This window comes from Cucumis sativus, chromosome 2, assembly GCF_000004075.3.
Source record: "Cucumis sativus cultivar 9930 chromosome 2, Cucumber_9930_V3, whole genome shotgun sequence".
Classification (NCBI taxonomy): Eukaryota; Viridiplantae; Streptophyta; class Magnoliopsida; order Cucurbitales; family Cucurbitaceae; genus Cucumis; species Cucumis sativus.
Window position 1 is genome coordinate 12,754,537 of NC_026656.2, and position 27,329 is coordinate 12,781,865.

The following is a 27,329-nucleotide window of genomic DNA, read 5'->3' on the forward strand; positions in this document are numbered from 1 at the left end:
TGATAACCCTTTGTCCAATTCCTTCTCTTTTGTTTTTTTTTTCAATTTAAAAAAAAATAATTACATAATAATAAGAGAAACAAAACAAAAAAAAGCTAAAAGTCCAACAAAAAAAAATGTAGAATTGGAAAACCAAATCAATCAACTAGTTTGGTTTGGCCATATTAGAAGAAAACCAGAACGTATTGGTTCATATAGGTTTTTTCATTAAAAAACCAACCAATACCAAACCGAGAACCAAGTGATAATTAAAAAAAAGGAAATGTAAAAAACCGAGAACCAAAGTGATAATAAACTAAGTCAAGTAAAACTAGTTTAGATTCATTTTTCATAAAACCGGATTGGTTTGGTTGGGTTTGGTTTTTATGGAGTAAAAGCATGAGGAAGAGTGAGGGGGTGCCAAGTCAGCAAAGTTATCATCCAGGTGGCAAAGAAATATTGGAAGATGGACAAGGGCCTCAAATTGGCAATCTTTAAACAAACACAAAGCAACTATAAATACAAAGAGAATGGCTTCACATTTGTGGCCACGGAGGCAGCAACCAGATCAGAGAGCGTTGGTGAAGAAACAAAAAAGATAAGATCTTTTTTTTGAACCTTACCTTCGTTTCTCAACACTCTGTTCAACCTCCTTCCTTCATTTCAACTCATCAATGGCTTCTGCTTCTCTTCTCAAATCCTCCCTTGTTCTCGATAAGTTCGAGTGGGTTAAGGGCCAGTCCCTCCGCCAACCCTCCGTCTCCGTCGTCCGCTGCCACCCCACCGCCGCCCCATCCACTCTCATCGTCCGCGCTGGCTCTTACAATGATGAGTTGGTCAAAACCGCCGTAAGTATAATAATATTCTCTTTTACACTCCATTCCTCTCTTCTTTCTCACTTCCAACTGATGTTTTCAAATATCAAGACAAGTTTTGAATACTTAAAAACACTACGGTTTTGATATTTTTTATATAAATAATTTGACTGCATGAGATTATAAGATAGGAAACGATGCCTAACTTTAAATAGATGTTTTTCAATATTACTTCTAAACGTGAAAATTATGGTATGAAAATATGGATAGAAAAGCTAAAACAAGACCTTTCAACTTTCTAAATTTTTGCTTGCTGAAACCCAGAGGTGATGGATTGTTGTAGGAAACTCTGTCATCTCTATGTAGCTCAAGCAGTTGTCCAGTAAACCTCTGTCATCGAACAATTTTATTTTTTAAAGAAAAGATAGAATTCTTTGAATCTTTTTGTGTGTCCATTCTATTTTGAACCCATTTCATTAATGAGTTACTTTATTGTATTTTTCACTTTCTACTCATGTTTCCATAAACCATACCAAGTTTTTAAAACTACTTTTACATTTATTTATTTATTTTGTTCTTAAAGAGACTTGAAAACTACAGGAACAAGATGAGAATAAATAAAAATAAATTTAAAAATCTTTACTAAATGGAGTCTTAATCTTTCAACTTGTGTTGTGTTGTTGCAGAAAACTGTGGCATCTCCAGGACGTGGAATTTTGGCCATGGATGAGTCAAATGCAACTTGTGGAAAGCGTTTGGCTTCCATTGGATTAGAAAACACAGAGGCCAACCGTCAAGCTTACCGAACTCTTCTCGTAACTGCACCCGAACTCGGCAAGTACATCTCCGGTGCTATCCTCTTTGAAGAGACTCTCTACCAATCCACTGTCGATGGCGAGAAGATAGTCGACGTTTTGGTCAAGCAAGGCATTGTCCCTGGAATCAAAGTTGACAAGGTAAGACCATTGTCCCTATATAATCCTAATAGAAATTCAAAAAGGCATTGGAAATTTTGAGAGTTTGAATTCAACAAAAAGGCTTGGCTCCGGAAAAGAAAAAAATTAACCTGTTTTCGTAGTGAACTAGCTTGTTTGTTTTTATTAACATAGATTCCTCTGTTTTTCCAACGTCTGTAAAAAAATAAACAGGGTTTGGTGCCACTTCCTGGTTCCAACAACGAATCGTGGTGCCAAGGTCTCGACGGCCTTGCTTCTCGTGCTGCTGCTTACTACCAACAAGGCGCTCGTTTCGCCAAATGGTACAAATCATCATTCATTTCAGCTTCATTTAATAAAAAAACCCGTCTTATTTCAAATTTTTTTTATAAACTAAATAGTTATCAAGCGTTTTCGAAATCCCAAAACTTGAAAACACTGACAATGTTAGTTTCCAGGCGCACAGTGGTGAGCATTCCCAACGGCCCATCAGCCCTTGCCGTCAAGGAAGCCGCCTGGGGTCTTGCTCGCTACGCTGCAGTCTCACAGGTCTCAACAAATCAAACTTTTAATAATACCCCATTTTGATTTATTATAACTTGATTTTGAATTTGCAATTTGCAGGACAATGGGTTGGTTCCGATCGTCGAGCCGGAGATCTTGCTTGACGGTGAGCACGGGATCGACAGAACCTTTGAGGTAGCACAGAAAGTTTGGGCAGAGGTTTTCTTCTACCTTGCAGAGAACAATGTTTTGTTTGAAGGAATTCTTTTGAAACCAAGCATGGTTACTCCTGGAGCTGAGAGCAAAGACAAAGCAAGCCCTCAGACAGTTGCTGAGTACACTCTTTCTCTTCTCAAAAGAAGAATCCCTCCTGCTGTTCCTGGAATCATGGCAAGTCATTACAACATATCTTAAACTTTGAACGCTTATTACCCTTAGATGATATAAATTAAATTTATCTTCCTCTATTAACTCAAACTTTTAGAATAATTGGTGATTTAAGATGGTATAAAAGGATGTCATCTAGAAAGTCATGCGTATTAGTTATTAGCTCAACGTTTTAGGTATAACGGTGATTTGAGAATTAAGTTGATGAATTGAATGTGGGTTGTTTTTCTGTGGTTGTTGTGGAACAGTTTTTATCAGGTGGGCAATCTGAGATAGAGGCTACATTGAACTTGAATGCGATGAACCAAGCACCAAACCCATGGCATGTGTCCTTCTCATATGCTAGAGCTCTCCAAAACACTTGCTTGAAGACATGGGGTGGACTACCAGAAAATGTGAAGATCGCACAGGATGCTCTGATTCAACGAGCCAAGTCGAACTCCCTCGCCCAGCTTGGGAAGTACACCGGTGAGGGTGAGTCCGAAGAAGCCAACCAGGATATGTACGTCAAGGGCTACACATACTAAGCTTTTCTATAGATCAAGAAGATGAAAGAAGAAGAAGAAGAAGATGATGATGGTTGAAGACTAATTGCTATGTTTATTGTGTTTATGATGATGATGCTTTATAGCAATTTAAAAAGAACAAAAAAAAAAAAAACTATTTTTGTGTATTCTTAGCAGCTTAATGAACATTTTGGTGATGATTTTTAGTTTAGTTTGTCTTCTTCTCAAATCCTATGTAAGATGCTTGAATTCGCATTAATCATGAGCATATATAATAAGGCTTTTCCTTCGGTCTCAAGATTTCTTAATTATTTCATATCAAGAACAACTAACATATATGGATGGAAAAAAACTAAAATCATAAAAGAAAATAATAGAAATTCACGGGCCATAGAATTTAAGTATACTCTATCCATTTAGTGGGAGTAAATTTGATGAAGAAGCATTCGTTTTGTAAGAGCCTCAATTAAAACTAAAAGAACATTTGGGTAGGAGCTATTTAGTTGTAGGGCCATGGACTCATTGAACCAAACACCAAACTCAACTCTTTGAACCAAATACCCTTGTAAGAAATTCAATAAATTTTGTGATCCATGCATTAAGATAAGAAGATTACAAACATATTTCTATCAAAAGTGTAATATTTTAACGTGTAGAGTGAAAGAGACAAGTGCATGGTATGGAACCACCCACTTAGCTTGAGAAATGGCCACTTTCAACAAGGTTAGAAATTTTTTGGATCCTACTTGATTTGATTTTGATCATTCCTGGCTCTGCTTTCTATGCCATAATCTCACCATGCATCCCTTCAAATGTTTTCTCCAATTTGGTTTTTAATCTAAACAAATTTAATCAATTTTGTGACTTATAAAACTATTTGTTGATCTATGTAACATTGAAATCATGGAGATCGACTTAGTTGAGAGAAGAAATAAGCAAAAACTTCAAACAAAAGAACATGGTGTTGTTTGAGGAGAAATTGAAATTTAAGGTGAGAAGTTTAAAACAACAAAATTTGCAACCACAAATTTGTAGGATTCTTTTCTCATAAATAACATTAAAATACTTTCATCTTTCACAATTAGTTCCCTCTTAAGAAATTAGCTTAAATAATAATCATGAGCATATTTATAATTATCTTATTTTTCAAATAGATTTTACCAATTATCTAAATGCATCCCAAGGTGGCTGAAGTGCAGTTTTTAAAGTTGGAAAAGACTGGTAAGATTTGAAAAAAAATATATGATCCCATCCTAAACTCTGGTGGACATTCCATAGACAGTGCTAAAAGGAAAATCAATAGTTTAGATGTATAGTTACAATTTTATTTGAATTTTCGGGGTTAGTTTCATTGTGACAAAATATAAGAGCATTATAACTTAATATATGACCATGCATCTACAAATAATTTCAAATAACAAGCCATGAAATGAAAGAATGCGAATGTATTTTACATCAAACCAAAACCAGGCTCGCCCATTGCACCACTAAATGCCTAGAACACCAAGAGGTCAACCATCTCTTTATAGTTAGAAATTACTCACTTTTGCATGAAGGAATGACATATGTCAAGACCAACCATGTAGCACGTTAGGCAAACATCCATCTAGAAAAGTACTCCGAACACTTTCTAACTTCCTTCTCAAAAGAAAGAAGTGAATCAAATTAACAAAATTCTAACTTTAGGAGACAAAATAAGCACTTGAAGTGAAACTTGAAAACTCTGGATAACAAAACGAATAAGTTGAACTAGCCAACAAAGTTAGATCCTTAGTGAACCAACTCTTCACTTGAATAGTAACTTTTTCTAATTCTATCGTTTTCCCAAAATAAGAAGTGAAGACAACTAATAGGGAGTGAGGTTAATGAGAATCGGGAGAATTGAAAACTCCTCAATCTCACCCACATTATTAACTAATGAGGAGTGAGGCCAACTAGAATTACGAACACTAAAATCTCCTTAATCTCACCAACATACATGTTAGAAAAGAAAACATTGAATTGATCTTCATATCATTGACAACCGGATCAAATGACATCTAAAACTCAAACAATCTCAACAAAACTCAAAGAATCGGATCTAAACATTAGAAATTAACAAATCATCAACAAAACATAAAAATGAGTAAAAGATGATTACATGTAAAGGAAGGTTTAAACTCTATTAACCTTATTTATAGTCTTCAACATGAAGATAATTTAGTTAATAAAAATCCAATTTCGACTTTCTCATTCCACTTTTCCTTAGAAAAAAAATTATATAAAGGATTAAAATGTTTGATAATTGTACCTTTGCTAATAACAAAATTGAAAATCAATACAAATTCATCAAACAAAATGATTGATTTAGCCATTAAAATTTTTATTTGCCATGAAATTAAATACTTAACCCAAATAAAGTATAATTAAATGGTGTCTCAAAACCAAAGAAATTTTGAAATGATTACAAGTGATTCAAAATAATGTTTTTTTTTAAAAAAAAAATAGAACCAACAAAATAATATAACACTACAATTAAAAAATATATATTTTTTTGGATAAAGTGCATAAACTTATAAAGTATGGTAGTAGTTGTAATTAGAATTGCTCGACTATCCACACACATCCTCCTTCCTCCATCATTTTCTGGAGTAAGAAGAGTCGTTTTGAAAATGGACTCAAACTTTTGGGCTCATTCAAGTTTGTAAGTTTTTCTTTGATTTTCTTGAATTTCTCCTTGCACTTCTTAGCTAGGGAATTGTAGAGTTGACTTCTTCTTCCTCGTGCTAGAGACTACCAATTCAAACATATTAGTTTTTTTTTTCTTTAGTAAGTTTCATCATGTCGTTTAAATCTCATATAGAAGCCTCAATAGAAGCGTATGGTAGAGGATCTTGGAGAGAGGGCGACGATCTTCTCCGCCTCTTGTTCTTGGTGAGCATTCCCACCACGTAACTAGTTTCTCATTTTCGCCATCAATCCAAAGATTTTCTTGAAGTTTTAATACCAATTTGGTGTAATACTAATATCTGAATTTTTATAAAATGATTTCTTCCACAATTAAGGAGAGATGAACTTTATTTATAGTGAGAAGTGATTCCAAGAACGTTACAAAAATAGTTACAAAAATGAGACTCACCCACGATACCAATTGGGTCCCTAAACTTAATTATTATAATTTTAAAAATTAAACATTCAAATGATAAAAACCAAATCCTCAAGCTCATACACTTATTACAACTTATACAATTATGTGAATTTGAAAGTTCACTTTAACAATTGAATAAAGTTTAGGGCTCAATTTTTAAATTTAAAAGTTTAAGAGTATAATTACAACTATCATCGTACTTTATATGCTATTTGTCACAATCACAAACTTTCATACACAGGACGAATGATTGTGCAACACTTGTTATGCTCAGTCAACAAATAAGACATGCAAAATTCAAAAATTGCAAACAAACTCACTATATGATGTAATCTCCTTTCATATTCTTGAGAAAATTGTTTAATAAAACATGAGAGAGAGAGAAAACCATTGAAAACACCATTAAAGAAAACATTGAAGACTCTTAATTGCAAAGAAAGTTTTGCTTGCAAAGAGTATGACAAAACTTGGTCAGAGATTCAACTAGTGGGTTTCTCCTACAGTACATTTTAAACTTTTTTTAGCTTTGACAAAGACGTCATACCCAAAGTTGACAACATAAAAAGGAAAAGCAATATACTAAACTAAGTACAAACATAAAAAAAAAAAAGTGGTTTGAGGTATTTAAACATGTCCATAGATAAACAACACCCTAGACAACTCGTGACACTATTTGTGGCATTTTTTTTGGTGTATTAATTATTGAATTGTATATAAAAATCAAAATATAATATTTAGCCAAATTCTTTTACATTAGTTTACATTATAAACTTGATTCTAACTTGAACTTGAGTTTTAAATTTACATATATATCTAATCTCTAAATTTTCAAATTTTCTTAGATTTACAATCCCACGATTAACTCTTAAAGTCTTTTTAGAAAAACGAAAATTTAAAATACTAATTAAATAATTAGTAACATTTTTGGACAAAATAACACAAAAATCAAACTTTATATATATAGATGACTTTAGAGAATTTTGAAACCCATCAACGGTGACGGAATATAAACCGCCGGTTATCTCTAATTCACATAAAAAAGAAAAAGAGTAAAAAACGGTGCGTTGATGCATGAAAATCGTTTAGACGCCGTTATCTCCATTGTTGGTCCAAATCAAAACAAAACCACAATAAACAATAAATACAAAAGCCATCTGAAGAAGAAGAAGAAGAAGAAGGAGAGAAATGAGCTTTTTGTCGACGGCGGGATATTTGGCTCGGCGAGCCGCCCAGAAGGAGAGGGTTCGGATCCTTTACCGGCGAGCTCTCAAAGACACTCTCAACTGGGCCGTTCATCGCCATCTCTTTTACAAAGATGTATTTGTTTTCTTCATCCCCATTTCCCACTTCATTGTTTTGACATTTCTTCGATCTTGAACTGATTTTGTCATTGATTCTTCTAATCTCCCTTTGATTCAGGCGTCGGACCTCCGGGAGAGATTCGAAGCGCACAGACATGTGGTTTGTTCTCTCTCTGTTCCTTTGATCGATTTTTTTTTTGTTATTTTTCTATGTTTTCGTTGAGTAGAAATTTCATGCATTTCGACCTCTTGTGAGTTAATTGATATAGGGGTGTGGATATGAAATGATGAAGGTTTTTTTTTTTTTTCTTTTTAGGGTGTGCGGCTAGATTGATTGTTTGAGCTGTACACTCTTCTTTTACTTGCATGGATTTTTCTTTCAAGCATTTTTTGTGTAAATTGTCTTGCGTTACTTGATGGGATATTAAAATGTGGTTTTTATTGATAGTTTTGGATGAATGATCTAGTGGAGTGATTTTGAAATTGTTAATTTCACTTTTGTTGTGTTTAAGATCATTTTGAAACACATATTTGATTACTCAAAATCGAATCAATGTTTAATTTTACATTTTGAGGGCTTTTTTCACTCTTAAAATTTATTCTGATTGATTAAAAGCATTTTCAGAGTGATTTTGAAAATGAAAAAAAAAAGTGATTCTAACTATTTTAGAATCACTCTTAAACATGCGGTTAGTCTATCTGTTCTCTGGGATGAATATTATTGGTTGATCTTTGAATATCGTCTGCTTAGTGCTTACTGCATCTGGAGAAGTGTGGATTTTGCGGAGAAATATTCTGATATCCTGGTAATCAAATATGACCATTTCCAGATTCAAATTGTGTTAACTTGGAAATTCAGTAGGATACATCATCTTTAAGGTTTATGTTGCCCTCAATTTGTGTTTCAACTAAGCATGCATTCTCTTGTGGAAATTATTTTCCTATAAATTTAAGTTTAACCATTGAGTTGCTTGTCTAACATGTGTTTGTTGCTCTCTCTTGAACCATGGAGTTAAATAAGAAAAAAAAAGGTTTGAAGACTGATGTTGGATGGCAGTTAGAAAGTTATGAGAATTAACTTGGAATTATACTTGAAACTTCAGAGCTTTGATAGGTCTTATTAATACCGAGTAGGACTTGGAGATCTGTTCTAGGACATTAGGTTAAAACTAAAATATTAGATCAGGGAATTCAAGCTGTGAAAGGTCTACATGTATATATCAACGTGATTTTGTTCAGCAAGCTATGATTTCTATGCTATTGATCTATTGTTTATGGATCCTTTTTGGGGTGGATTTGCAGGAAGATCTTGACACGATAGATAGGCTGATAGAGAATGGGGAAGCTTCCTATGATAAGTGGCGCCATCCTGATCCCTATATCGGTAAGCACAATGATGAGTAAATTTGGTCGTGTGGCAGTTAATAAAAAGTAAGGTTGCCAAATTAAATGCTTTTACTGATTATGTAATATGGTATTGTCATGATGAAATTGACTTCTCTTAAGTTCCTGGTCTTATACTTTAATATCTGTCCTGTAGATATCAGGTGTGTTTTCTGTTTATTTGAAATGCTGCTAAGTCGTTGATTTTCTTTTTCTCCCTTTTGAATAATATAATAGAAACTGTATTGTTGAACCAATATGAACAAGATATTTCTAGTTTAATTTTAAAAAAAGACAATACCCTATGGGTTTCTCCATTCTAAGAATCAATTTAGTGGATTGGAATTATAGTAACTAGCCATAAACTTTAGATTTTCCTTTAGTTGTTGCTTCTTGAGTATCCAAGAATCTAAGATGCTTGCATGAAATTTTTTATATTTATTTATTTATATTTGTTGGGAGGGATTTTTGCTACCCAAAGCCTGTAGATTGTTCCTTCTTTTGTTCTAATACAATATCATTTCATATAAGTAAAAAAATTATTTTTAAATGAGAAACGAGTGATGTATAAACACAAAATGAAGAACAACTGTAGGATAGGGGGAATGAGAAACCTACTTCTGATAAGAAGCAACATATTATATCGAAGCCTTCTAATTATTTGTAATAATGAGTAGGCTATAGTAAAAGTTCACATGGTTTGAAGTTGAACACTGCCTCGTAGTATGCTACTATGCTTTAGATAAAAAATAATCCACTGAAGACAACCTATGTTGAAAAATTCTCCTATTTCTCTTCTTCCGTATCATGATTCAAATTTTCTTGGAAACCTTGGTCTCCTAGTTGCTTAGTGTCCTTAATTTCTATAAATTTAACCCAGGCATATGTATACCATCCCCTTAACATCCATGATTACATCAAAGGAACTAGCACCATATTAGGTATGAGGATATCTTTGTCACAAGATCTTCAGTTTTACATGCCTATCATCATCCTTTGTGAAAACCTTTTCTGAAATATAGACTTTTTTTTTTTTATGAAGTATGACGGTCTTTGATGAGTTTGGGAGAAGGAATCCTCAATTCTAGAGTATATTTTTAGTTGACTGTTAGTTAAGTTGCAGACGTGCGAATGTAAAAACAATTTCCCCCCACTCCCTGATGGTTGCCAGCTCCTACCTAAAACTTTGAAGTATCGTTTCATTGTTTGTTTTTCTGTTCTGCTTTGAACAAGACTATTTATGCAGTCATTAATCCTAATTTTTTTTTACCTTTACTCTGTAGTTCCATGGGCTCCCGGTGGTTCTAAGTTTACGAGAAACCCAATTCCACCTGCAGGGGTAAGTTCTCTTTTGAAGATTGTTCACGTTTTTCTTTTCGTAAAATGTTTTAGGTCTTAATTCCTTCTCACCACTTCAATCTTTTCTTAAAAAAGGATTATTTTTGTTTATTTGCATATGTCTTGTTACTTGTTTTTACGCCTCACGGGACTTTATAGCTACATCATCAATAACCTTGTCAACTTCTATTGATCGTACAGTTTTTTCCCTATGAAAAACCATATAGCATCATCATTAACCACCTCGTCCTCAGTGCTTTTTAAGAGAGGTTACAATGTAGAAACTACATAATAATTATAATGATCTGTGATTGGTTTATTGCTCAAATGAAATGTCTACTAAAATCACAGTTTTGAAATATGTATAGTTTTCAAGTGGCATTTTTTTCCACAAAGGCCAAAGATAAGCATTTGTGTAAGCTAAACGTCCTTTGCCCTAATCTTGGAGGAAGCACATGAAAATGGAAAAGTTGAAGTTCTTTTCCCAGGGGTTAGAGACTTAGAGCATAGGAACTCAGCTTCACACTATTTCTCTTTTTTCTTTTTTTGGCTGTTTTAATCTGATATTTTGTTGCGGACTTGAGTTCTCTACACTGTCCTTTGATAAATTTGCATGCAATTGTTAAGAGTGTAATCTCATCAGTCAATATAACATCAACATCTATGTGTAATGATACAGATCGAGATCATATATGACTATGGGCGGGAAGATCACTGAAATCTTCATTATCGTGGGAATAAATAAAGGTAAGCTTACATTTGGCTGCTGATAGCAACAATGTTTATTTTCCTCCATCTGAGTGTAACTCAAGTTGGATTGTAACTTAATGAACTATTATATTGTTCTTGTATTTAAATTTTATTTCTTGCTTATTCGCTTCCTTGCTGAGTTTGTATCTTTTTTAGCACTAGTCTTGTTTCCATTTCTTCTATCATATTTTTTATTTCTTAGAAAAAAATGTGTTTTGTTCGTAAGGCTGGCTTTACCGAGTGAAATTCACCCATTTTGTCTGATGTTGCTGAAAACAAAATTTTAAAAATTGCTCTACTTTTGCAAGTGTTCAAACTGCTTTCTAAAGCAACCATTTACGTAATATTACAATTAACTATAATTCTCGATATACAATGACTCAAGTTTTGGTTACTTTTTGCTTGGAGGTCTAATGTCGAACACAATGTTTTGGTTTGACTATTGCAGGTCGAAATGGTTCGTGGCCTCATGAGAGTTGATGATGATAAAAGGAGTTCTTTGATGTGTAAACTTGAATGAACACAATTATAGTATTTCCTTGTTGATTTGCTTTCTAGTTTTTGTTCAGATATGCAAATTTGACATAGAAAAAATCACCACTAGAAGAGTGTGTGACATGCTTCAACTTTTGGTTAATTTAAGTGTTCATCCGTTGCATATACCTATTTTTCTGTTAATGTGACCAACTTTTCTTCTTTTCCTAATTTGTCTGATTGCTTGTAATAATGGCATCAGATGTTGAAAATGTGAGCGAGGAAGTACATGAATTAAAAGACAATAGGAAATCCTTTTAGTATTTGAAAAGCTTTTTGGAAATTTAATAAAATTGTGTTTCTACTTGTTGAAATAAAATGCATAGTTTGTGTTGCCGATCTATGACTTTCTGTGCGGCTCCTGTGAAGCCAATGAAAGGATGTCTAAAATGGTTTGTAGCTACGTCCATTTATATGCATCTTTTGTTTCGAAGGATTTTTTTTTAAAGAATGTGTCACCTAATAGTTAATATTAGGTATACTTCAAATGGATTACAGAACGATGGAAAGGATCTTAAAATCTGTCCCAAGTATTTATCAAGAGACTCTTTAGGAAGTCCTTTTAAGTATGATTAAAATGTGTGTCCTTAAAACCATTTCTCTGTGGTAATTAATGACCAAATAGTTAAAATTAACCCTATCATGTTTAACCCTTTTAAATGTTTTTGATTTATCAAAATCCATTTTTATTAAATGATGTTGGCATTTTTAGCAAATTATTAAAACTATTTATAAATCGCAGGAACATTCATTCTTTAGAATTTATTTAAACTTTTTTACTATATTTTATAATCAATTTCATTTTTTTTTCGATATCCATAATAAAATAATTCTCCATAGTTATAAGTACTAAAGGGGAATAAAATTTAGTTAATAAAAATGAAAATTAGTTTTGAGGTAAAAGTGCAAACCATTGAAATATAGAATCAAAGAGAAAAAATGTAACATTTCTAAGACTGGGTAACTATTTTGTTAGTTTTTGTTTTTACAAAAGTTAAGCCTAAGAACAGTAGTTTCCTTATTTTCCTTAATCTACTTTTCATCAATAGTTTTAAAACCAAACCAAAATTTATTTGATAACTACTGACTAAGAATTCAAGGATTGTATCTAAACAAACTAAATGAAAGTGGAAAGTCGAGATTAACTAATAAGAATCGAAATAAGGAAGTTTCATTTACACATCCTGCTCATTACAGCCACAACCACATAAATGCTTTCTCTCAAGAACTCTTAGTTCAAATGTCTGTTGGTACAGACAGCCAACAATGGGAAGAGCAAATAAAATCAGCAGTGACTCATGATTTTCCCAATGTACAATTTTTTATATGTAAAAGAAATTTTTGTGCTAAATTTTTCATTTTTAAAACTGTTGCTATCACAAAAGCATATAGATAAACAAGATAAAGTATTGGTCATCTAATTTAATTAATTAACCTCTTAATGAATACTTCTTCCCACCAAAAGGTTGAAACTTGGCCTCTTCTTTCTCTTTAGTCTGCTCTTGCTTACCATCCTTTTCACCTTCCTGCAAAATATCCATTTATTTAGTAAGTTAATCATTTCAATTCAAGATTGACACGGAATATTAGCCATTACAAATATAGCGCAACTATCATAAACTTATAGTATCAATCTCGAGGTAAGAAATATGCATATATCGTAGATAATCCTGGTTTATAAATGAGTTCAAAGCACTTCCAGACATTTTAAAATGACACAGAGCAAGCAGCCAAACCTTTTTAGTTTCCTTGGGGGTTCGGCTTGCATTTCCTCCAAAAACGAGCTTTCCTTCGGACTGCCTGGAAGCATTCCGAGAGGTAGATCCAGATGAAGGCTGACCAGTGACAGTTCTTGTATCCACTTGCTTGTCTTTGGATATTGAAGTCCAAGATAGTGGTGCCTGTTGCATAGATGGTTTCCCATCCAAACGCCTCCCAGCTCCAGTGAAGGGATTGAATTTGGGTTCAGCTTCTGCAGGTGGTTCCTCATCTACAAGAAAAAAGAATATGCAAATGCATTTGGTCATGTTTCAAATATGGAAAAAAGTACAAATAAATAAATAAAAAGAGTTCCCAGCAAATAAGATTAGCAATACTATTTTGCTTTGTAAGTTCATGAAGTCACTACACAAAAATAGTCTGACCTTGGACTGGAGCCTTGCCTGTTGGGAGAGATGGAACGGGCTTTTCAGGTTCCTTGTAATCCAAAGGGGGTGCGAAGTCCACTTCACAATCAGTCTCAATTATACTTATTGCATTTGAAGGCTTAGTTTCAATTATATCAATGTAATATTTCTTGTTGTTGTATGCCACCATGATACTGTCTCCGGTTGTCAGGCATGAAAAATTTCTCAAAGTCGTCTCCAAGCTGTATGACATTGATAGCTATGTTTAATTGGAATATTATAAAGATATGTTAGTAATTAATTAAAGAGTATGTTAAGCTTGTTGGTTATAAAGAGAGTAGGGAAGGTGGAAGGTAGGGTGGAATGAATGGCTTCGGGGTCCAAGTAGCTCAAATACTTGATTTATCTTATAATTCATTACTGTTTAACTTCAATATATTTGAGTTCCATTAGATATGCAGAAGACTGACTTTCAGAAGCTTTACTCTACATTAAGTGAACTCTTTTAGTTTAAAGCACAAAGAACTACGTTCATCTTATTTCATGGAAAGAACTTGAGCTGCATATTAATTGTGTTATAGGGATTATATTTACCAACCTGAGGATCTATGTCTACCATAGAAGCAACAGATAATATGGGATTTAGCATAACGACATGTGATTGATACATTAGACAGAGGTTAAAAGAGCTTGTTGATATTTGGAGGAAGATTGAGATTTTAGGATATGAAATGTATTTTAGTAAAAGAAAAGAGGAAAAACTACACACGACATGAAACATTTACAAGAGTGGAGGAGCAGGTATTCAAAATATCCAATCTAGAGATAATGTTAATTCAAGAAAGCCCATCAGTTAACAATAACAAAAATAGATTGAACTCAATACCCTAAAGTATTTTCAAAATCTTCACGTACAAAATTACCACAAAACGAAAAAAGATTTCAACCATTTCATAAAGGGAAATGATCCAAGTGGTACCTCTTCTCTAGAGGCTCATAGTTAGGGCAATGAAGAAAATATGATTGTGTCTTAATTATTTTCTTATTTCGCATTTATGAAATAGTTTCTTAACCAAAAAAAGTAGGCAGAGAGTGTTGTCAGATTCCTTCAGAAGATCTACTTCAAACACTGAGAGTCCCCACCTAAAAATCTTGAAAATAGTGTTCCTATTGACAAAGAGAACCTACAATCTTAGACTCTTAAGAACAAGAAGGAAAAGGGTTTATCTGTAAACAATCCATTTTAAAGCTGACCATGCCCTGCCTTGCCAATCTTGAAAGACTACAGTGCGAATCAGCTAGGGTATGGTTTCCAAGGGACGCTAGTAGTAGCTGCTTGACCAAGATTGGCTCTCACCATTTCTAACAAGATGACGCACAAAGTGAGTTTCTAGGAGGAACTTCACGACCAATTAACAAAAAAACTAATCTGTCCCACACACAGCAAATCAGAATCTATCAAACCTTTTCGAAGAGGGTTTTTGCCTTCTGTTCTTCTGGGAATATGGAGGGGTAAAAATGATTTGATTAAATCAGAATCACAAATGGAAATACGACAATACCTTAGTAGAAAATTTTCATATAACTTTAACCTTCTTGTTCTTCTGGGAATATGGAGGGGTAAAAATGGAGCATAGTGTCTAATTAGAAAGAAAATCCTGCTTCCACCTATTACGTCTTCAGACAATCTTCTGAATGGGAAGCAATAGTAAAATGGGAAAACTATACCTTCAAACGTGAGACGATATTAAAACGAAAAAAGAAGAAGAAAACCTGATCAATAATCTTAAACTCTTAACACCACCGTCATTCTTGCTCTAGTGAACCCATCGAATCTGGGGACTTTACCCAACCCAAAGTCTCAAATAATTACTGTGGTCTTATTCTACCTAAACTAGGCTTCTGCCCCAAAAAAATTTCTCTGAGACTCAAGAGAGAAGAAATTTTAAATCTAAAAACTACGAAGGGTCTCTTCTCCAAGCAAGTGGAACCAAATATATCGTGGTTTTATTAGCAGAAATACTACCCATAAATCATGATCAAGGGCCTCTCAAGTCAAAAAACTTAAATGTCTCTACTCCAAGGGTCACAACTATAGATTGGGGGCAATAAAAAATTTATAATTAGCAACTCACATGGCTTTTGGATTGGATATATCCAAGAAGTCCTTTGTGTGAGGTTGTAATTTAACATAAGTTCCCTTCGGCAGTGTAACATTCTTCACTCTCACAACATCTCCCTCCTGTAAAAGCATATTCTCCATCATCTGTGGAGGAAACTAACCAATCAGTACATGTTCCTGGAAAGAAAATGAGATGAAAATACAAATAAGTTTAAAATGCACTCAGTGACTACCCAATAAGGCATATAGATCATTCCCTCTTCAGCAATGAACTCGAGAACACCACAGTGGGAAAGTCGTTCAGTAACATCATTCCGAAGCTCAAACAACATTGGATAATCGATATGTAAAGATGCTGCAGATATTAGCTTGATTTTAAATTACCATTGCACAATACATGAAGAATAATAAATGTATTATGTATAAAAATATTAAGGTAAAAGGAACTATGTCATAGAAAACTAGAAAATACCAAGGCGATCAAGGGCTGATGGTGGCATTATGACTGAAATGAAGAGATAGGCATACGAAGATAAGTTAGCACGAATGGGATATTTGACCATAGAAAGTAACATAAATCATGAGAACTTACTTTTGTCACCAGTTTCAAGTTGTGGCTGCAAAATAGATTGAATAAACAGAGTTTAGACTAGAAAAAAGATGTTAAGAATTTAAGAAGATATTCCAAAATACAAATCATATTTTATCTCCATGTCTAAATTCATCAAGCTAAACAACTCAAGAAGTAGCAACTCAAACTACACAGACACATTCATGACTCAATGAGACCAACATCCTTCCTGTTATAATTTCATTTCAGAAATCTTGTTGATGTGCATAATAAGACGAGGATGACTAAGAAAATAGAATGATGTGGCTACCTTCACTATCCAGAGACCGAATAATGATGATTGAATTAAAACAGCTTTTTGCTGACCTTTTGAAAGAAAACTATAGTAGCCTAAAGGTAAATAATTGAGTTAAAAAATGATGTTCAGCAACCTTTTCAATAAAAGATGCAGGATAGCACCGATATGTCTGCTCAAATGAAGTCCCATGATATCCATACCCGTCGAAGAACTGCACAAAAATTACATTATGATGTGATGGTAAGCTTTAAACTTTAAAGAACAAAAATTAGAAAGAACAAATATGTCACTAAGGAAATATTCAACATATTTAGAACTCAAAGACACGGTTGTACAACCTATAGAAAAAATCCTATTCATGTAAGGTCCTAATGAATAAGGAAATATTCTATCAAATAACATTAAAGTAATAGTCCAAGAGTGAACCATAGACGAATCCTCCCACAATTAGGAAAATTGTGCCCATTTCAGTTCAACATGAAAAGTTCTATATTCAAGAGTCTAAAAATTAAAAAACATACCTAAAAACAGCCCATAGATACCCAAATAAAACACTAAAAACTAACTAGGCCAAAGGTCTGGTTACAAAAATCCTGCCTTTCTTTAAGCTCAAACAAATGTCACACGTTACCATTTTCCTAATTAGGGTTGGCTAAAATAAGAGTAAAATAACTTACCATAGTGCAGAAACTTGCAGAGTATCTCCCAAAACCCCGAACCTACCACAATGGAAGTAAGGAATGCCAGTTAAAAAAAAATGCAGCTCAAGGTAAAAGACTCCCCATTTAACAAATACCCAGTAAACATACAAAGATGTAAATCATAGAAAACCCCATGAGCAAAAGAAAAGGTTCTGAAACTCGTAGTTTAATCAGAACAGGCAAAGTCCTACACTGAGATCAAACATCTCGTTTGACTCAGATGTGGATTGTTACAAGTTATATAAAAATACAAGAAATTCGAGGGTATAATTAGAATTGAAACAGCTCTCATCAAAATTATTCCTTTTTGCAATCCAAAGAAACGACACAGGCTTCACTACAATACAAGCTCAATCTTCGCTTACTTTTATCTTACTTGAAAAACAGGCAATTACCCACAAGCAGAGGCAAAGGAAAGAATAAAAATCCGGAAGAAAGCAAAGAAATTGGTGAGAAAAGTGGGAGGAAAACGAAAATCTGATTGAGCACAGAATGGAAACAAAAATGGGGAAAAGAATTAGAAGAAAGAAGTTGGATCGAAAAGTAATGCAAGAGTAAGAAAGGAAGTGATGGGAGAAGGGAAATTGAAGAAACCTTTAATGGCGTAAATGAGAGAGAAGGTGAGACCGAGTTGTGGAAACTCCGACGAGAGAAAGCAAAGCCGATATATCCAATCCGTCAAAATGGTTGAGATTTGCTCTCTTATTGTTATTTATTTGTTAGTTTCATTTATTTTCGCTATCCCAATTCCTTTTCCCTTTTCTATATTTATTCTTTCTCATTCACATTTTAAATTAAATTTAAACTTATATGATTAAAAAAAAAATAACATATATTAAATTTATAAATATAACCAAACATCCATTTAAAAAAATCTCATTTTTAAATCTAGCTATGGTATGCTAAATTTAAGCTAAACGGTTATTATAAAAGAATAGACAAATGTAAACCATAATAAATCTTAAAAAAATTAGTGGTAGTTCAATCATTTTAACTTGTATTCTCGAAAGATCTTATTGTTTTAGTTCGAGATAAAATTATGATTTAAAAATAAATAAATTGTAATATTTTAAAAGTATTTTCTTGAACGAAAATATATATTAGTTAAATTTATTTTGCAAGAGTTCAAATTTGATTTGGTTTTCATGATTTGATTATTTATAAATTTTAAACTTAATTTCAACCAAAAAAATTAATCATGTTTTTTTCTTTTTAACTATTATTATTGTTCCTTTTATTTCTAAACTTTAAATCAAATCAAAATAATTATCCTTTTAAAATTTTGTGATAAAATGTGAAAAAAAGCTATATTTAATTTGTAAAGTTAATAAAGGATGAAAGAGTTTATATGATTTTCGGCTAAAATACAGCTCAAGTTTTTTTTTATATATAAAAGTATTATATTAGAAACTCATACATCTAACTCAGGTATAAACATTGTACTAATTGCTTACGTTAACAATACAATCCTATTTCAAGACATTATAAGCTGAAGAACATTTAAATGTCAAAATTAATGAATATAATTGCAGCAAGTTTTTTTTTTTTATATTAGTCAATACTACCAACTTATAGTTAAGTTGTCTAGAAAAAAAAATAATGTATTAGCATTAGTTATGGCTAATCAACTCGTGCATTCTCTATAGACAAATCGTACATTTTGACGACAACCAACATATTGGAAGAATGAGTTAGCCATCATCCATCCCTTAAAAGTACATAAAAGCTCTTACAACAATAACTCCACGGAATCATCACAACTTTTAAGAATATTAACGTTATTTTCATATTTAAATATGAGAGGTGAATCAACATTTGCATTATTTCATTAAAAATCCATAAAACATATAAAATAAAATAAAGTGTTGCTAATGTGAATACAATATCAATAAATAAGAATTCAACAACATCTATATTTGATTGGCATTTTCATATCATTGAGATTTCAACATTTTTGTAAACACATTTGAAACCTTTGTTGGCAATGAAACGTACGTAATACCCTTTTAATGGAACATATGTTATGCCTACTTACAATTTTTTGCATATGAACTCACAAATATACAAGTTTCACTTTAAAGTGCAAATTCAACCCAACCAATTCAAAGTTGTATATTGAGATAAACATTCAATCAAAAGTGCTTAAAACATACATACAAAATTTGCAAAACTAGCAGCAAAAGTTCACTCTTTATCACTAACAAATGTGGTTGCTAGAAATACAAAATATTTAGAAGTTGTTTGACCCAAGGATTATCACTATGGGGTTAAGGTTATTGTAATGCTCGAGTTTAGAAGGGTGACATGAATGGACCGGTATCACATCGAGATCATGAGGACATAGAAGTAAAGTTAAGAAGACTTAAAAGAATTAAAAGTTACTACTTATACCAATAAGGTACACCTTCATTTTAAGTGGCTCGTAATGGTTTGTGGGAACGATTTTCACTCTAATAAGCTTTTAAGACATGTAAGGATGATACCATCAGGTCGTAGCGGATTAAAGAACTTGTGTTGGTTTGTGGGGACGACTTTCACTCTCAAGCTGTTATGACATGTAAGGATGATGCAGGGGAATGTCGGGAATCTGAATTTCGAATCCTAACCTAAGGCGTTACAGTTATGGTAACCCAACCATTGTTTGGGGAAGAGTTCTCATAACTCTTATTTTAGACTTATCATAACCTCTTTTTTCTCTCTCTCTTCCTTCTCAATTCCTTTCAACTCTCCTAACCATATCTCTTCAACCTCCCTGTAGTTGTATTACTTCTTTTACTTTTAAAATTTTACTTTTTTATTTATCAAATGTCATTTATTTTTAACTAATTTAGTATTTCAAGTTCAATGAATTTCTAAAAAAAAATGAATTTTAGTAAATTTATAAAACAATCAGACAAAAACAAATATCGTTTAATATTAAATTAGATAACTTTTGAATCCTTAAATAACCTTCAAACGTATAACAAATATTATAAAAAATATTTAAACTTCAAGGTATGAGATTTTTATTTAAAAATTCAATTTAACTATCTGATTTGATTTAAGATTTGTTTGAATTAAATTTTAAAGCTAAATTTTTTCTAAATTTTTTATCAAATTATGCTTTACCAAAGGTACTTTTTTTGGTGTGATGTACCTTTTTTTCTCCTTCTTCTTTCTTCTTCCTTATTTTTATATCTTTCATTAATTCATTGTTCCATGGAACAACAATTCCACGAGGAAAGAAATGTTTAAGTTAGAAAAGAAAATTGAGAATATTTTATGTTTAAAAAGAAAACATTAATTTATTTAACATTAGCGATTAATTAAAAAGAAAGTTGAAAATCTCACGTTGTATTTAAAAAAATTAAGACAAATTACTTTACTAAAAGTACAATAATTGGTAATAAATATACAAAAATTGTATATTAAATTTAGAATATGAATTTAAAACGAAAATTAATCGTTTATTCGTCCAAAACATCTTATCATAACCACCCCATTAAACACATTATTATCCTAACACTACCTATAGTAATCTTTGATATTACCATAACACTAACCTTTTAAATGGCCAAATCTTCACTATTTCACTTTGGCCCATGGAGAGGCCTGATCTGTGCTCAATCAGGCCCATACTCTTTTGCTCTTCATTTTTAAAGCCCAAACTCAAGGGCCCAACCAAAAATCAGCCCAAAATAATAAAAGAAAAACAAGAAACGAGTTTAGTTTTTGAAGAAGATAACCGTTTTCTCTCTTTCAAATATTTCCTCAAACTTGGGAAATATTTGAAATCTTTGGCCAAGATTTTAAAAAATCAAAATTTTATTTCGATAACAACTAGATTTTATTAAGAAAAATACAATGAAACAAATGAACTATTAGGTTGTCATCGGCAACTAAAAATAAGAGCTACACATGGTTAGGAAGTATCATCGCCTCTAATTATATTTTCCCCATGTTTCCTTCTTGTAAAGTGAAATTAGACAAGGACTACAATTTAACCCTCTAATTCGCAAAATATTATAATGTTAATGTTTTTCAGTGATATTTTCAATGAATTCAATAGTTTGGTACAAAGAGACATGTTCTCCTGTCCATGGCTACCATGTAGTTATACTCTCCGACCCAAACACAAAAGGCACACTCAAATGCAACCAAAACACGTTCTCCTACCCTATAACACTAAATCTACCGCTTCTTTCAAATAGGACTAGAATGACCCCCTCTCAATAATTATGTCTTCCTAATATTGACAAGGTTGATAGGAACAAGAGGAGGCAAAGAATCCTTTATATTTCTTATGAAAAACATCATGTCTTCCTAATAGCAAACACTGGGATGGTCAACAAAAGTGCCTAGCATTTTTTTTAATAGCCTATGATCTCTCCCAAAATCTCTTGATCACATCATCCATGGCTCAAATGTAGGGCATCACTTCACTAATATTGTCTTCACTCTGCTTGTATCACAATTCACTAATATTGTCTTGACTCTGCTTGTATCACAATACAACAATACAACCCTAGTGAGATACAAAACAACATTGATATACATAGAGATGAGAATCCTTTTCGTATGTACACTGAGATCTTATCTTTGGGAAACATCTTTGTAATCGCAGTCAAATAACCACTCTCAATCATAGTCTTCCTAACTAGGAGTCAAAGTGATTGAAAATGAGCCATTGAAACACAACCCAAATGAGATACCAAACAACCTAAATATCGGAAGGAACACTCTTGAATTGAACTCTTTTTTAACACTAAGATAACATAGAGATGAAAACCCTTTTCGTTTGTTTAGACCAAGATCTTGTCTTTGCAAAAGGTATTCATAGTCACAACACAAAGAATGCTCTTCCTAATTAGGGGTCTAGAATGATTAAAAAGAGTCATCAAAATACAACCCAAGTGAAATACCAAACGTCAAACCTAGAGATGAGAATCCTTTTTCGTTTGTTTAAGAGGTAGTCTATGTGAGAGCTTTTCACAATCACACTACAAAGAACCTCTCTCAATAATTGTCTTCCTAAAATTAGGAGTCTAGGATGATTAAAAAAAAGAGCCAGAATCTTTCTCATTTCTCACCAATAACATAACACACACACTAATAATGTTTAAGAAAGAGTTGAGAATCTTTTCATGTTTTTCCTAGAGACACCAAGATGAATAAAATTATCAGAAAAGAGTTGAGAATCTTGTAAAGATATTCAGAATAAAATCATATGAGAAAAGAACTCAATATATAGTGACAACAATCTGAACAACCAGTGTGGGAGTCAGTCATAAAATATCCATAGAGAAAAGGTGATATAAAATTCATGACAGTGATGCCGTTTCACATATTACTCCATACTCTCTAGAGTTTCACCTTTTTAGTTATTTTATATTTCAATACATCAAAAAGAAAGAAGAAAAAAACATTATTCTTTTAGTTTCAAAATTCTGAAACTTTCCCAACTTGTCTTTTGTTCTTTTTCTCTTCCTATATATCAAAGATCACTATTAATGTCAAATTTCTAAATTTCACTAAATATAAAGCTAAAATAGAAATAGAAAAAAGGGGTTAAAATGAACGAAGGAATCTACCTCACAGTATTCTGTTGTTGACCACAGGACCAATTTGAGGTTGAAAAAGATTGAACGGAACAACACTTTGTGGACAGCAAACCGATAGGACATTGGCATTAGCAGATAAGCTCCATCCCCAACCGCACCCTATAGGAATAACAAATTCCAAAGCAAAATTCCAGTCCAACAGACATATATACAAATACAAAATATGGATAATAATATTCGACCATTCATCACAAACAACACACCCCGCAGAGAAACTCATCACCATCATCATAACATAGTAATAATACTTCACAATAGTTCATCAAATTGATTACTTTAGAAGGCTAAAAGAGAAACAAATAAATGGAGGACTTGTTTGTTTTATCTCTTCTTTTAAAACAACAAACAGAGCAAATTAAATCCTTTCCAATTTCTTAGAAGTTGTTTAAGAGAAGAAAAGGAATCACAATTCAAAAGGTATACCATAAATTTGAGTTCTGAAAAGAAAAATAGCCATTGACAGCTTCTTTTTCTTCTTTTTTTCTGATTAAAGGAAAAGGAAAACTCAAATTCTACACAGTAACATAACCAAGAGAGAACAAGATCCCGAATTTACAAAAGGGTGGATTCGGTGTTCCCATCCCCTCTCTCTGTACTAAAAAAGAGAAGTTAAAAAAAAAAAAAAAAGGAAGGCCAAAGGAAAAGGAGCTTTGCTACTGTCGCTGTGCTCTCACAACCCTTTGTAACACACCAAAGAAAAAAAAAAAAGTTCTCTTTTTTTTTTTTTCTTTTTGCAAAATATAGAAAAGGGAAATTAATGGAAATACATCGACGGACCCATAAGGACAACAAAAACAGACCTACTAGAGAAGAAATGCAATAGCTAATTAGGGATGGCTGGAGGACGCCTAAATCTTAACAAACTTTGTCAAGCATAACAGTAAGTCCATTGCTCGGCATCGCCAGCACCAGAATCCACAGCACCATTGTAATCAGTCTCACTGCAGCAGGAAGACGCACTCGCCAAATAAGGCATATTGCGAAAGGACATGGCCAAGCTATTAGCTATGCCCTCACCACCATCGTCATCCTCCTGTCCAAACTCTTCAGCTCGGTGCTTGAGGGTCTCAAACATGAGTTCGGGCTCGTGCTGCATCACTCGGAGGACATCCCCACATGATGGCCCAGGCACAGTGCGAGTCACCGCAAAGCTATGCGGTCCATCACTCTGCATCACCCGAATCACACTCGGGCCACCAAACAGGTTGTGAACACCACCGAGAGCCTCCTCATAAGCCCCGCCCAGAAACATCCCAAGATAGTATCGCCCACCTCCTCCACCTGACAAACTGCCATTGCCTTCCAGCTCATGCAACGGCAAACTCGACTCACCACCAATAAACTTATCAATCTTACCATCACTGTCACAGGTAAGATCAGACAGCACGCCTCTCACGGTTGGTCTCTGATCAAGACGATGAATGGGGACAATTGGAAACAGCTGGTCGATACCCCAGAAATCAGGAATTGACGTGAAAATAGAGAGGTTCACATGGTAGGTTCTAACAGAGTCCAACTCTCCAACAGCCTTGGCAACAAGAGCACAAAGTCCATCTACAGCAGCTAGTTGTTCCATTCCCAAACACCCATCCTTGAATTTCTCAACGCATCGTTGTTTCAGTTGATCTGCATACACCAAGCATGTTTTATACTCACCCATATAAGCTGCAGCCGAAAGGTTCTGATAATCTACACGAGCCTCATCGGTTAGCCCATCGACAAGATACTGAAGTTCAAGTGAGCTCATGGATGGGACCTCATAGCTGCTAGCAGAGACAGCCTCAAATATCAAAACGGAATGATGAGAGACGATTGCTCGGCCACTTTCACTGCAAATTATTGGGTGCTTCACGGACCGACGGTCGCATACACAGCGGACTGCATCAACAACCGCAGCAGCATACTCTTCGAGTCCATAAGCAACAGATAACTCAGAGTCCGAAGACTTCGACCCGTCATAGTCAATACCCAGACCACCTCCAATGTCAATAACACGCATGTTGGCACCGAGACGGACCAATTCGCAATAGATCTGAGCAGCCTCGCCAACGCCATCAGCGAGCAAAGCAGTAGAAGGGATCTGGGATCCAATGTGAAAATGTAGCAATTGAAGGCAATCAAGCATATCAGCCTGTTCAAGCTTCCGAACCACCCGAAGGATCTGGGTAGTCGTAAGACCAAACTTTCCTTTCTCGCCAGAGGTAGACCCAAAATGTCCAGAATGTTTGGTTCTCAGCTTCGCGCGCATACCAACCACAGGACGAACAAACAGCCTCTTGCTCAAATCAATAACCAAATCAATTTCTTCCTCTTGTTCAATAACAATCACCGTGTTCAAAGCAAGCTTCCTGGCAATAAGCGCCAAAGAAATGTACTCCGCATCCTTGAAACCATTACACACCAAAAAGGCATCTGAATTCCCTTTACACAAACAGCTCATTGCCAGAAGAAGCTCTGGTTTCGACCCAGCTTCAAGCCCAAAACGGAAAGAAGATCCGAATTTCACAATATCTTCAACAACAAACCTATCCTGGTTACATTTAACGGGATAAACACCCTGGTAATGAGAACCATATCCTTGAGATTGAATAGCATAATCAAATGCAGACTGAAGAGACTCAAGACGATTCTTAAGCACATCGGGAAATCTCACAATAAGAGGAAGCTGCAAGCCAAGACCACCAGAACAAATCGGATCTGAAGCCTTCTTCACAATTTTAAGCAAATCAATCTCCTGATGGGGTAAAGTAGCTGTCCCATAAGGACGAACAGCCATATTCCCAGAACCATTAACAGAGAAATAAGGAGCACCCCACCCATCAATCTTGTAAAGAGAGGACGAAAGAGGAGGAGACCATGACATGTTTTCAGAGGTGGGAGGAGAGTCAGGAGAGGAAAAGATGGTAGTCTCCGGAGGTCCGCCGGAAAATAAAACCGACGACGGAAGAGAGCTATCCCCAGCAAAAACGTAGCCAGGAGGAGGAGCTACAGCAGCGTCTACGCAATAAGCTAGGGCCGGCATCTCTCCGACGACGGATCAAGAAATGAATAAAAAGAAGAAAATGGAAAAATTAAAGAAAGAAGAGAGTCGTAGTTAGAGAAGTTGTTAAGAAAAAGTAATGGAAGTTTCAGAGTTTTGTGCAAGTGGGGGCTTTAAAACCCGCCGAGGCCGAGGCCCCGGCTACCCCCCCAAAAGAAGCAGAAAGAGTAGCTATTTCCACCGCCAAATTTACCACGATCACCTATACACTTGCAATATCCCACCGCGATCCGGTCAGAAGAAGAATTTCACAAGAACGAAGAAACAAAAAATGAAATTAAAACAACACACCAATCAAAGCCTTAAACACCGAAACTGTTCTTCACCATGCAGATCTGGAAACGAATTCAAAGAACGGAATTAAGAATTTCGGTCCAAAAACAAAAAAAAAAAAGAAAAGAAAACAAAGAGGAATCGGGAATGAATGGAAAGGAGAATTATCCGGGCAAAAGAGGCGGAGAAAAAGAAGAAGGAAGAAACGGAAACCTAACGGAGAAAACGCGGAGAGAAATGTAGAGCCGTCGGAGACGACGGAATGCGTTTAAACGAGGTTAGAATGAGCGAGATTTGCATGCATTACCAAGCGTCCTTTTATAGGAGAATATGAATCGGGTTCGGTTCGGATCGTAATAGCAGCCACCCATTAACCCGGTAGTTTATGACCCGATAATATTTCTGGCGGTTTTTATTAATTTAATTTTTATAAAAAGAAAAAAAAAAAAGAGTGAGATTCTATTTTTCAATTTTCTTTCTTCAAAATAAATGGACTAATCAGCGTCGGGTTGCCGCGTGGCCTACTTTCATGCGGGACCCCTCCATTAGCATATACATCTCCCGAGGCTTCTCCCCTTCTTGTTATCCTTCCTTACGTGGCTTTTTAATATTATTACTTTAATTATCAAAATTAATACTCCAATTTCATTGCTTCTTAATTCTTTTCTTTTTGCAAACACAAACAATTCCTTTTATGAAAATAAAATTTTTAAACATCACCCTACACTACTTATTTACAAATATAGCAACAAACTAATACCAACAATCAAATAAAAACACAGAAAACACTTAAAACCCAACATATTCATAATTTCAAACTAACCACTTCAAAAGTAACATTATTGACATGCATTATGCTACCTACAAGGTAACCCTATTGACATGCATTATGCTCAAAGGTTTTAAAATTTTGAGTTGTCCACAACTTTCCTTTCCATTAAATTTATGAACCTAAATATATTCTTCTAACCACAAACTAAATTTCTTTCTTGTAAAGTCAAAGTTAAAAATTAAAATATTTTAAATTTGAAATGTCAAA

General features: G+C 34.0%; 4 protein-coding genes across 5 annotated transcripts; 2 read left to right on the forward strand and 2 right to left on the reverse strand.

The window, feature by feature from the left end:
* Positions 1 to 505: 505 nt before the first annotated feature.
* Positions 506 to 3,424, forward strand: LOC101204323 (fructose-bisphosphate aldolase 1, chloroplastic). Its single transcript, XM_004150088.3, has 6 exons — positions 506 to 827; positions 1,481 to 1,750; positions 1,943 to 2,052; positions 2,188 to 2,278; positions 2,354 to 2,623; positions 2,869 to 3,424. The coding sequence occupies exons 1-6, from the start codon at positions 654 to 656 to the stop codon at positions 3,145 to 3,147; spliced, it is 1,194 nt and encodes a 397-aa protein (XP_004150136.1). The 5' UTR covers positions 506 to 653; the 3' UTR covers positions 3,148 to 3,424.
* Positions 3,425 to 7,362: 3,938 nt separating this feature from the next.
* Positions 7,363 to 11,730, forward strand: LOC101204810 (NADH dehydrogenase [ubiquinone] 1 beta subcomplex subunit 9). The gene is made up of 6 exons (XM_004150090.3): positions 7,363 to 7,570; positions 7,673 to 7,714; positions 8,857 to 8,938; positions 10,221 to 10,276; positions 10,955 to 11,022; positions 11,474 to 11,730. Exons 1-5 carry the CDS (start codon positions 7,439 to 7,441, stop codon positions 10,991 to 10,993), a joined length of 351 nt encoding a protein of 116 aa, XP_004150138.1. The 5' UTR covers positions 7,363 to 7,438; the 3' UTR covers positions 10,994 to 11,022; positions 11,474 to 11,730.
* A 970-nt stretch (positions 11,731 to 12,700) lies between these two features.
* Positions 12,701 to 18,123, reverse strand: LOC101204569 (ubiquitin fusion degradation protein 1 homolog). Of its 2 annotated transcripts, none has more exons than XM_031881465.1 (10): positions 17,972 to 18,123; positions 17,354 to 17,395; positions 16,810 to 16,887; positions 16,400 to 16,424; positions 16,280 to 16,312; positions 16,041 to 16,162; positions 15,821 to 15,951; positions 13,722 to 13,927; positions 13,296 to 13,549; positions 12,701 to 13,085 (listed from the first exon to the last, which is right to left on the reverse strand). In XM_031881465.1, exons 2-10 carry the CDS (start codon positions 17,354 to 17,356, stop codon positions 12,990 to 12,992), a joined length of 948 nt encoding a protein of 315 aa, XP_031737325.1. In that variant the 5' UTR covers positions 17,357 to 17,395; positions 17,972 to 18,123; the 3' UTR covers positions 12,701 to 12,989. The 2 variants fall into 2 exon arrangements, with proteins under 2 accessions (XP_031737325.1, XP_004150137.1); XM_004150089.3 differs by having other exon boundaries at positions 13,704 to 13,927; positions 17,972 to 18,122.
* A 5,582-nt stretch (positions 18,124 to 23,705) lies between these two features.
* Positions 23,706 to 26,579, reverse strand: ADC (arginine decarboxylase). The gene is given in 1 exon segment (NM_001308900.1): positions 23,706 to 26,579. A coding segment is annotated over 1 exon segment (2,154 nt). The 5' UTR covers positions 26,000 to 26,579; the 3' UTR covers positions 23,706 to 23,845.
* Between the last annotated feature and the right edge of the window lie 750 nt (positions 26,580 to 27,329).